Below are 11,960 nucleotides of genomic sequence, written 5' to 3'. Positions count from 1 at the left end.
CCAGGCAGGGAGGGCGTGCTGTATGTTGACCATGAGGAGGGCTTGCTGGTCCAGGCAGGGAGGGCGTGCTGTATGTTGACCATGAGGAGGACGTGGGAGGACGGGTGTAGAAACACAGTGGGAAGCTTCTATCCTTGGCATCCAGGAAGGGCTGCTTTTTTCCCTTCAGAAATGGTGCCAAATAAATGGGGGCTGGGCCGAGACAGAGATGCAGCGATGATGAGGCTGTCATCGTGCCGAGTCTCTTCCTAACAAATTAGGAACTAAGGCAATTTGCTCAAGCAAAGAGGCAGCGAGGCAAGAGGGGTGGGAGTTTGGGACATTAATATATCAGCCATGAGAAATGTGATTAGTGATAAACCAGAAATGAATGAAATCAATTTGATTAATATTATTAGTAACACTCTCTGAGCACATATTAGGCCGAGCTGTGTATACTAATCACTTTTTGTGCTTCCCTTCATTTACCTCTCCTAAGGACAAAGAAAATACTGTTATCCCCATTTTGTTAATAAGGTGAATTAGGTTTGATGTTTTGTTCAAGGTTATACAAATAATAACTAATGGAACTGAGACCCATGACAGCACAGGCTGAGACAGCAATGAAGGTTAACATGGCTTAGGGACCCGCAGGCTGGATACTGCAGACGATGGAGATAGTTTTCTCAGATGAGGTGATTCAGCAGGTAAAGACAACAGGGAAGCCAACGAACAGCTTCCATGAGAGTAGAAATGACGGGTCTTCTTTCAACAGAGTCAGTTGACCTGTGATGGGAAGACCAAGTGAGACAGAAGAAAGAACATGTTGTAGGCAAAGAATCTGGAGCTGTTCATCACTGCAGCACAATGTAGCGTGTCCTTCCTAATGCAGACAGTTGGCAGATTCTGACGTGTGACAGAATAAACGAGGCTGCACGTTCAGATGCAGTGGCCCTGGCCCCACCTCCAAATCTTCTGATTTGAAAGCTGACCTGAGACGGGGTCGTGAAATCTTTAATAAGCTGCTTAGGCATGCTATGCTCACCACGTTTCAAGAGCCAGCCGGTCAGTCAACTTTTATTAACCTTAGACTGCCAAGGTATGTTTGTGTCACTGAAAAAGGAGCATAATGCAATAGTTAAGTTACCAAAAAGTCAGGAAGACTCTGTTTAGCTTGAAGCAGCCTGTGGCAGGGCACAAGATTTCAGCTCCTAGAAGCCCTCAGCGATGAGTGGCGTTGTGCAGAGCCTAGAAGTCCTATCTCAAAAGGCCATTAAACTTTATTCCTTCACCAAAGAAGGTAAAACTTTTCAAAAATTGTCCATGCATGCAACCTTCTGATACTGTATCAAGTGGACTTGTAACTAACATGGACTGAGAAATTAATTTAATTAATTAATTTCAGTTTTAACACGTCTAAGATTTTAAGGACATTCTTAACTAGCAGTACCAGGTAATACTGGTTGGCAAATCGTTCAGGTATTGGTGTAGAAGGAAGAGGCTGACTCTTTTTATAATCAAAGGACAGAGCCATGTTTAACTTTATTGAAATTTAAAGTGATTTTCTGTAATTTCAAAATTATTATCATTTTTATAACCATGTACATTTAAAATTTGCGTTTATACAAATATCTCCCTTTCTCCCAATAAGGATAAGACAAATTTATTTCAACTAAGTAGTAACTGATGGGACTATATTTTAAATTTAGTGGCACTTAAAAAATATTTCAATAGTCTCATAGATAATACATAAGTATAGGGTAAAGGCATAATTTATTTATAATTTTCATGTAATAAACCTGATTATAAGTTGGGAAAGGTAGAACATGATAAAAAGCTAGTTGAAATGATTTGCAAAAAGAAGTGTTAGACTGCCATCTGCTGTTCAGATAAATCATAGTCTGTTCAATTATTTTCCCCCTTTATTTGCACCGATGTATGAGGCGTGTACACAATTTTGTTGCAAGTATGGAGTGACAGCGGTGATGTCAGGGCTTTTAGGGTCTCCGTCACCCAAACTATTAATGAGATCTTAATGTGTGTTGTACTCGGAAGCTGGAGGTGTAGAGAAACATGAAATTTGTGAAAATTAGACAATGTAAGCCTGCCTCTCAGCTCTTCGAGTATGATGGAAGGGAGTGGGATTCAGAAATCTCCCTTTGTAAAAAACCCCCCAGTTGCTTCTGTGTAAGTGTTTTCCTAAACATACCTTAAGAATTATTCTGAGATAGTTATTGTAAGGCGTAAGTGCCCTTTAAACATGGGAGGCAACACCAGTCCCATCAGTGTCCCATGCGTCACAGATGGTCAGATTGCCTAGCTTTAAAAATGGGAGTCCATTTATAGCTATGCAGACATCTGTTAATGCTTGAATAATGCTTTCTCTCTAGGCTTTATCGATGGCATTCTCTAATCACATTTGCATTATGTAGAATTGTTTTCTTCATGCTTCCTCTATTGGTTTTCCACGGGGAGTATACATTTTGGAAAGGATTGCATTTTAATGGTTTCTATTGTTTTCACCCTAATCATGTACTCACGTCCTTTTTCTTCTGGTAGGATAATTATTGATGGAGCTAATCTGACCATATCTAATGTCACGTTAGAGGACCAAGGTGTTTACTCCTGTGTAGCTCAAACTGCCCTCGACAGCATTGCCGCTGGAACTCAACTAACCGTCCTCGGTAAGGGCACTAACTAGTGAGAAATCTCTGTTGTTTTTTGTCTCTCCTGCTGGTTCAATCCCGTTATTCCTAGGCAATAAAGCCAGTGATTATATGAGCCTCCACACATACATTAGTTTGAATTATTCGTTTCAAAAGTAACACTACTTCCAAACGCTTTCTCCTCTTTTCATATAAAAGAAATTAATTAATGCTTAATTTCTTTTCCCTACATGGGTAAGGTTGCCAATAGCAGTGGGAGGTAAACGTTGCTATCAGCCTAAAGAAAAACAAAGCATGCTCAAGTTCAAAGTGCTTCTGAGCTACCCTTTCCTGGTGTGCAGAGAAACAGGGTTGAGGAATAAAGGTGGGCTAGAAGGAAGGGTCCGGAGCTGGATGCACAGGGGCCATACTCTAAGCCAGAGGCACAGACTGAGTTCTGAGGGTTGCAGGAAGGGCGGAAAGGGACTTCCAGTGTGCAGTAGAAGAATGCCTTTGTTTTTGTTATTTTTCTTTTTTAGAGGATAATGCTCATTAGAAAACAGTGTGCACACTCCACTGGTGTAATCAATGCAATTACCTCTGAAATCACAAGTGTTTAAAGCTCTTAGACCATCTGCTGGATGTTTTCCAGTTTCCCTTCCAGATTCATCTGCACCAGCTCTTGACCTAGAAGCCCAGCTTGTAAGGACAACATAGACAAACCGCTTGCCCTCAAGCTTTCCTTCAGCTCAGCTAAGAGGGATCCTTGAGGGTAGAGGAGTGGGGGGGGGGGTTAGTTCTCTTCCCTTTTTCCCTGCAGGCTGGCTGGCTTTGTCCCACTGCCAAAGTCATAGCTTCCTCAGAGGGGCTTTCTCCACATCATTCCATCATTTCTTTCTTTTTTTTTTCGGGGGTGGGGGGAGACAGAGTCTCACTATGTTGCCCTTGGTAGAGTGCCATGGTATCACAGCTCACAGCAACCTCAAACTCTTGGGCTTAAGCGATTCTCTTGCCTCAGCCTCTCTGAGTAGCTGGGACTACAGGTCCACATCATTCCTTTCTATAGGATTCTAGTAACTGATACCTCACCACCAGTATTTCAAGTCCCTTCTACCCAGCCAATCCCCCCCAGATAGCCTGGCCATACCATTTTAAGAATGTTTATTAAAAATTTTAGAAATACCTGAAATGGTGTGAGCTATTAATTAATTATCCACAGTGACCCTGATAGCTAGGGATATATTTTCCAGTTACTATTGATTCTGTTTCAGTGAGCACCTGTGGTCTTCCCTTTCATTGGCTGATATTCCTTAGGAGGGTTTGCTTTTGCCCAGATGCCTTTATCATATGTCTAGACTCATCACAGTTGTTTCCAGGCCCTTGGCTCCTTAGCACTGTGGTTGGTGGGGACACAGGTAGGTTGCTAGTGAAGGGTGTGGTGATACAGACTACGAGGAAGAAATTCAGTCCCTTCTGAGGCAGACTATGAGAAAGGGACAAACGGGCTGGTTCTCTAAGTGAAGCAAAGGGCCGGCATGTCTCAGGTGAAACACACGGCCAGCAGGTTAGGTTCTAAGGGAAATGAGACTCTGAATCTTTCTACAGGGAAGAGTTCCCTGTTGAACAGGGACACCTGAGCTTAAACAGTTATATTAGCATGAAATAAATGTTTATTATGGTAACCCAGTGGTGGGGAGGGAAGGAAGAAAAACAGTTCCCAGGTTGTAGAAGTTACGGATTTGTGGACTTTGCTCAGCAAAATTGGACCTTTTGCCGTAGGGATCTGAGCCATCTCAAGGTTCTACAAGCAGAAAGGCTCAGTCCTCTTGTAATTATTCCAACAGTAGTTCACCAGAAAAAACAGTTGAGCTTTACATAAACTGGAATTTATCCCAGCCCCAAAGAGTGTAGGGGTTTGAGCAGTGGCAGGCACCAAGGGGCTTGGGTTTCCTACTGCGCAATTCTTGGTTTTTCATTGTACTTAAAAAATTTAAGATTTTGGCTGAACCCAGTGGCTCACACCTGTAAACCTAGCAATCTGGGAGGCCGAAGCAGGAGGATTGATTGAGGTCAGGAGTCCAACACAAGCCTGAGAAGGAGGGAGACCCTGTTTCTATTCAAAATAGAAAAATTAGCTGGTCATTGGGGTGGGCACCTGTAGTCCCAGCTACTCAGAAGACTGAGGTAGGAGGACCGCTTGAGCCCAGGAGTTAGAGGTTGCCGTGAGCTGTGACAATGCCAAGGCATCCTACTCAGGGCAACATAGTGAGACTCTATCTCAAAAAAAGAAAAAGAAAAGGAAAATCAAGATTTTATTCTTTCATTTTTGTAATAATGCTGCTGTTTTCTAGAACCATTAAATTTTGTTAATTTTACACAAATGCTGGCTATGATTATATGACTAATTAGGTATGAAGTAATCTACCACAATTTTGAGAATAAAAATATTTTATTCTATGGGGTAAGCTGCATTTTTTAACTTCCTTGATGTTTGCATTCTCATTTTTTTAGAACAACCTCTGGTTTACAAACAGGTATCTCAACAACTGACAATAACGGATATGCCATAGGTGGTTTCTAAAGGATTTTTTTCCTCCCTGGAAGACAGTTTTTAAAAACATATGCTTGACCCGCTTCGTTCAGAAGTTATTTTCAAAAGCCTTGAAAGAAACACACTTATGAGAATATCATGTTTTAAACCCTCAGCTGGGGGTTCATCACTTCTAGCTCCATATGATCTTTAGAGGAAGCAGATTTTAATCTCAGATGCACATGCAGCCTTAGTTATTTTAGGAAACGTCAGAAATCAGTGGACTCTTAGGAAGTACTGAAAATAAACAAGTTGCCTGAGCTCAGAGACTCTGAAAACCATTGAAGAAATATTTCCTATTTAAAGCCCTAAAGTTTGAAGACGTTTGTGAGCCACATTTAAGAAAAAAAACACATCCCACTCCGAAATGAGAAGGATACTTTTTGTCAATCTAAATTTTCAACAACTGTCAAATATTCAAAGGGAGCAGTAACTGGTGCTTTCCACTTAGAGAAGAAAGAGCCCATTGAAAGGCCACGTTAGATAATACCCTCATTAATTCTTCTCTGGGACAAGAGAAATGTCCTTCAGTACTCGAAAGAATTCAAATCACATTTAGGGAGTAAGGACCATTAGAGATAAGATTTCCTTTTTACTGTTGCTTTGTTTTAAAAGTACCAGACATTTCCATTACTTTAACACTCTAAAATTTGTCATCACCTATTCAATTTTCCAGTTTCTATAACAACTTTATCAGGGCCAAATTTCCCTCTTCCAATATAAACAGCTTTGCTAGTTTTTTTTTTTCAATACTCTTTCAATACAAGAGAGTATACATGTTGCTATATTACATTGAAAATCTATTGTTATAAGTCACAATAAAAGTCCAACACAGTTATAGGTAAGAAAGGCCAAGCTGATGTTCTCTATCTTATTTTTCCATTACTATGGGACCTAATTTTTCATTTCTTTAATATGATAATTACATGCATGATTGAAGTAATAATGTATTTTTCACTTATTCATATAGTCACAAACAGTTGTTATGGCCAAGGTACTGTGTCAATTCAAAGATTAGTAAAATACAGTCCTTACTCTTGAAAGTCTTTTTAGTAACAGACAAATGATGCATCAGACTTATAAGTAAGTAGGAAGGAAAAAGTAATCTATGTGAGATACATTATGTTTCTCAAACTTGAGAAAACTGGAAATGCAGATTCCTGGGTGCAACTCCTTCAGTGAGCCAGATATAGGGCCTTGGAATCTTCACTGTTTTGTTTTGTTTTGTTTTTTGAGACAGAATCTCACTCTGTCATCCTGGGTAGAGTGCTGTGGTATCATCATAGCTCACAGCAACCTCAACCTCTTGGGCTCAAGAGATATTCTTGCCTCAGCCTCCCAAGTAGCTGGGACTACAGTTGCTTGCCATGATGCCCGGCTAGTTCTATTTTTAGTAGAGACTGGTCTCCCTCCTGCTTGGGGTGGTCTTGAACACCTGAGCTTAAGCAATCCACTTGCCTTGGCCTCCTAGATTTACAGGTGTAAGCCACCTCCCAGGCCATCCATTGTTAATAAATACCCCTAAAAGAATTCTGATACCCCAGTCAAGGTTAACCTTTTGAGAACTGTAATCAGAGAACAGGGAGATAATATGGTCAAATGTGGGGATAGATAGGAAGGAAGCTGCCTTTGAAATAGAACCTCAGAGTCTGGTAAGGTGTGAGCAGCTAAGATCAGAGATGGGCCCACTGAGGAAGGGTGGCTAGAGCAAGGAAATTGGGTAAACCAAGGCAGTAATCTATACTTTTCCTTTATCTTTATCTTTCTTTTATTGATTAGATGTTCCAGATCCACCAGAAAACCTTCATTTGTCTGACAGAGAGAACAGGAGTGTTCGGCTGACCTGGGAAGCTGGCGATGACCACAATAGCAATATTAGCGGTAGGAGAACTTGAAGTCACCCTTTTCCTTACCGTACAGGATCAAAATGAATGCTGAAGTCATTTTTAACCACCCTTGGTGGATGATCCACTGAAATATCCTTTTCAGTTTTTAATATTATATGTAAGTTTTACCATAACTTGAACATACTCAATACCTTCCAATGTTTTTCCCATGTCCCTACTGTCAGAGTATATTATCGAATTTGAGGGAAACAAAGAAGAACCAGGAAGGTGGGAGGAATTGACCAGAGTCCAAGGAAAGGCAACAACAGTGATATTACCTTTGGCTCCATACGTGAGATACCAATTCAGGGTCAAAGCTGTGAATGAAGTAGGGAAAAGTGAACCCAGCCAGCCATCGGACCACCACGAGACACCACCCGCAGGTATGCAGGCCCTCACATCACGTTTCTGAGAAAATATTTCAGTTTGGCCCCATCTTTGAATATCTAAAAAAAAAAAAAAAAAAAAAAAAAAGTATAGGTCTATTAAATTTCCCCAAATAGCTTGAAAGTTTCTATAAACTAACAACAGAAAATATTCAAAGTACATCAGTTTCAGAAGAATTTTGTACGAGTCTGACAGAGAGCAAGAAATTGGGGGGGTGGTGTTATATGAGAAAACATGACTCCTGAGTAATTTCTAGTAGCTGAACATTGTATCAAAGTCAGTTCTACATTAGAGTTCAGAGTATAGCAAACTCAAGGATTCAACTTTCTGATATAAAACTTTTGACTCACTGAAGGCACTTGGATACATTTTCAATGTATTTAACATTATTAATTTCTATGTACTTAGTGTATTTTTATAGTTCGATGTCTCTCCAAATTTCCAAAATGCTTGTTTTTTAAATCTAGAGTGACAGTGCTAAAATTTGTGTTACTGAATTGGCCTTGGTTATAGTTGTGGTCACAGCATGGATAAACTAAGTATGCTAGGATATATTTGTCTTTTTGGACTGAGAAAAAGCAAGTCGAGGTGATAACTGAATGAGATACTTGTGTGACCATAATGTGTGTCTTACTTTGCACTAACCTCCATACTTGGCTATTTCTAATAAAATGGATTCATCTGAATATATTCCTGGCTGTAGTATGTGTTTTTTTCCATTTGATGTCCATAAAACTTGGCTGTTGTTATTAATGCCTAAGCTTTAAGTTTATTCTCCTACAGACAAATCTTCACAACATATATTTCTAATGATAATTCTGATAGAAAAAGTAAAGGAGGTTTCAAATTAAAGCCTATTTTAAAAGTAGGTTTAGAATTAGAAAACATGTTTAAAAATTTAAAAAGCAGGTTTGAAATGGATGCATGTTTAGTAAACCATCTACTGTCCATTGGGTAAAAATTGATATAACTCCAAGAACACTATTATACTCCATTATGTAAAATATATGTATATTCAAAACTGCCTCAAATCTTTTTTAGGAACTGAACCAGACAGAAATTAATAATTATAATCAAAGTTATTTAATTTTTTTTTTTTTTTTTTTGCAGTTTTTGGCTGGGGCTGGGTTTGAACCCACCACCTCCAGCATATGGGGCCGGCACCTTACTCCTTTGAGCCACAGGTGCCACCCTATTTAAATATCTTATTTTGGGGGGAGTGTGATACAATGATTTACCTATGAGTTACCATACAGTGTGAAAAATAATGTTAATGCTTGTAATTTTCCAGCTCCAGACAAGAATCCACAGAACATAAGAGTTCAGGCTTCTCAACCTAAGGAAATGATTATTAAATGGGAGGTGTGTATTCCTTAATGTATTATGTATTTCTTTGCTCTTTTTTTTCTTTTTCTTACCTGTGCATGCCAAGTACAGTGATAGAACAATCTTTTTAAAATCAAAGAGGTAGGATTTGAATGTGAAGTTAATTTGTGGGTTGTCATCATCATGTATTTTAAGGATCTGTTTGATTAGAATGATACATGATCATAAAGAGTGAAACCCTGATGGATGATTTAAGAAATGAAAGTGATTTAGTTATAATGTTTCCAAAAGCTTCAGATTCCTGATAGTTTTATTACCAAAATTCTAGATTATCTCTTATTCAAAAAATATTGACAATTTCAAACTAAAGTTAGTCTACTAGATGTTGCAGGTATCAAAAGGACTACCCCCAAAGAATATTTACCACCTCCTAAGCACCATTAGGCATTTTGTATCCTTTCTAATTCTGAGGACAACCTTGTCATGAAAGTGTCATTAACACCTTGTACTCTAGTACAGATGTGACATCCAGGAGGATGAGTGTTTTGCCCATCACTACACAACCTGAAATTAACAAAGCTGGCATTTAAACTTATATATCTTTGGTCCTTAAAACTCACTTTTCCTACCAGTATATATCTCTGTTAGATGTTGCTAAATAGAATTCTTTTTGAATTCAGCATAAAATTTTATATCTCCTCAGAGAACTTGAATTAGTCTAGTGTCATTTCCAAATTTCTTCTGTAACAGTGAAGAACTTTATTTTCCTCTCCTATTTGGACATATTTCTTTGTTGTTGTTGTTGTTGTTTGTTTGTTCGTTTTGTTTTTGAAACACAGCCTTACTTTGTCTCATGGGTTGAGTACAGCAGCATTGTAGCTCACAGTAACCTCCAACTCCTGGGTTCAAGTGATCCTCTTGCCTCAGCCTCCCAAGTAGGTGGGACTACAGCCACCTGCCACAAAGCTTGGCTAGTATTAGCAGAGATCATGTCTTGCTCTTGCTCAGGCTGATCTTGAACCCCTAAGCTCCAGCAGTCTTCTGATCTGGGCCTCCCAGAGTGCTAGGATTACAGGTGTGAGCCAGTCCATGTAGCCTTTTTGGACATATTTCATGAACAGGTATATTGACGTCTATGAAAGTAAATTCCCATTCAACCGTTTTAATAATATGCCTCCAACATTGAACTCATCGAATTTTGTGTAAATATAGAAATTTTTAAATATATGCTAAAATATATTAATTTATTTCCACACTTTGTTTCAGGCATAATTCTTGGGAAAATTTTAAAATGATAAAGTTTGGTTTGCTTTGTTCCTCAAATACTGATCCTTGTTCTCTTTATATAATCGCATGGCCATCCCTGCCAAATATTGAGTGAATATTTTTTTATGTTTACTTTAACCCTTTGTTTCTATTTCAAGGAAATTAAGTTTTACAAGTTTAAGATGTAGAAAATTTTAAAGAAAATTTAGTCACGCACAGAAACTAAATATGTCCAAGAATATTATTCCTTTCCTTGAATTTGTGACCATGGTCACTGCTACATCATCATCTTGATGATTTCAGAATTTATAGTCTGAAATTATGTTACCCTTGTATTCTTTTAGAGTATATCTGTCATATCCTCCTTTATGTTCCATAGACATTTCTATAAGGTAGGTGATATAACTGATCAGACAGAGATCAATAATACTACAGTAGAACATCTATAGTTGACCACCTTCCTACATTGACCACCTCCTTAAGTCGACCTAATTTTCACAGGCTGGACATGCACCACATAAACAGTAACCTAGTTCCTTATGTTGACCACTTCCGTGTGTTGACCAGTTTGTTATAGTCCCTTGGGTAGAACATCTTACAGAGGTTCTACTGTATATAATTTACAAGCCAGTTCCTCAGAGAAGCTCACTATGTTCCAATAATGTTAGCTCATTAATCCTCACCACTCCTTTTGGGAGAGATATGGTCATTCAAAGGTGTCAGCCTCATTATTTCATACAAAGAAACTGAAACTCCCAGAGTTTAATGACCTCACTCAAATCCCATGTGCTTAGCCATGTTGAAAGGATGGTGGAAATCTCTGGTCTTCCTTCCTGCTCCACTCACACAGAGGTCATTCTTTTCCCTCTAAAAGACACACACCACTGATTACTAATGCTCTCTTCCAATGTTAGAATTTTTCTTTGAAGAGCAAATGACATGTAATTTAGTAATTAATTGACTAGAGGAAGGAAACAGTCACAGGGATTTGGATTGACAGTTACATTCATTAAAAGTCCCCTAGTGTTCCATTTTATCTTGAAGTGTCAATGATCTAATAACTACTAGCACAGCCAGTGACATTTAAGAACATTCATTCTTTGAATATTGTTTTGTATAGATTATCTTGCAAAAAGGAGTTTCGTGCTAGATATTTCCCAAGTGGACAAGCAGATAATATTGGGAATGAATTATGATACCCCCTCCAGAGACTGGCTCACAGCATAATTTCTGTATACAAGATAGTGATTAGAGATACATAATTTGTTAAAAAAAAAAAATTGATCTTTCACAAAAGGATTAACAATGCAGATGAGCCCTAGGAGCAGAGTAGAAATCTCTACTTTTTGATTGTTAAAGTTTTATTTTTTATTTTTTAACATTGAACAGGGTTTGATGAAGCTAACATTTTATTTTAACTTAGTGATAAAGCTAGACTTTTTAGTTAGCATGATCTTCTAAAATTCACACATATATTAAGTGGATTGTGACTCACTCATATATTTTAAATGTTGAAATATGATAATATTCTTTCTCTCAAAACACACAAAAACAAATCCACTCCAACAAATTCAGCTACAATTTACATTGGGATATTTTTTCTTGATAATCTCTGTCGCTCGTAAGCATATGTGTATATATATATGAATTTTAACTTCCTTCAATAAAATAAGACATTTCTAATTTCAGAGATAACTAGAAACAAACAAATAAAAAGTTCAAAGCCCACTAATATTCAGAAATAGGAATTCCTCCAATTACCTGGTTATTATATAACCAGGCCAACTTGTTTAATTCCTAATGGATCTAGATTTTATTATGTCTATTACAAGTATAATAAGAAAATCCACCTGTTTTAAAATGAAATTAAGTGAGATTAAA

The 11,960-nt window shown here is 38.1% G+C and overlaps 1 protein-coding gene across 3 annotated transcripts in view; it reads left to right on the top strand.

The window, feature by feature from the left end:
- The window catches only part of CHL1 (cell adhesion molecule L1 like), a 201,800-nt gene that overhangs the window by 171,111 nt on the left and 18,729 nt on the right, over nt 1–11,960 (top strand). For all 3 annotated transcript variants that reach the window (XM_012802491.2, XM_012802490.2, XM_023510698.1), the window contains 4 exons: nt 2,539–2,663; nt 6,994–7,095; nt 7,286–7,483; nt 8,779–8,849. In XM_012802491.2, the coding sequence (XP_012657945.1) occupies nt 2,539–2,663; nt 6,994–7,095; nt 7,286–7,483; nt 8,779–8,849 (496 nt within the window). The remainder of the gene's footprint in view (nt 1–2,538; nt 2,664–6,993; nt 7,096–7,285; nt 7,484–8,778; nt 8,850–11,960) is intronic.

This window comes from Otolemur garnettii, unplaced genomic scaffold (genome assembly GCF_000181295.1).
Source record: "Otolemur garnettii isolate 467f Iridium unplaced genomic scaffold, OtoGar3 scaffold00015, whole genome shotgun sequence".
In the NCBI taxonomy this organism is placed as follows: domain Eukaryota; kingdom Metazoa; phylum Chordata; class Mammalia; order Primates; family Galagidae; genus Otolemur; species Otolemur garnettii.
Note: the sequence above shows the minus strand (reverse complement) of the source record. Positions and strands in the feature narration are given on the sequence as shown.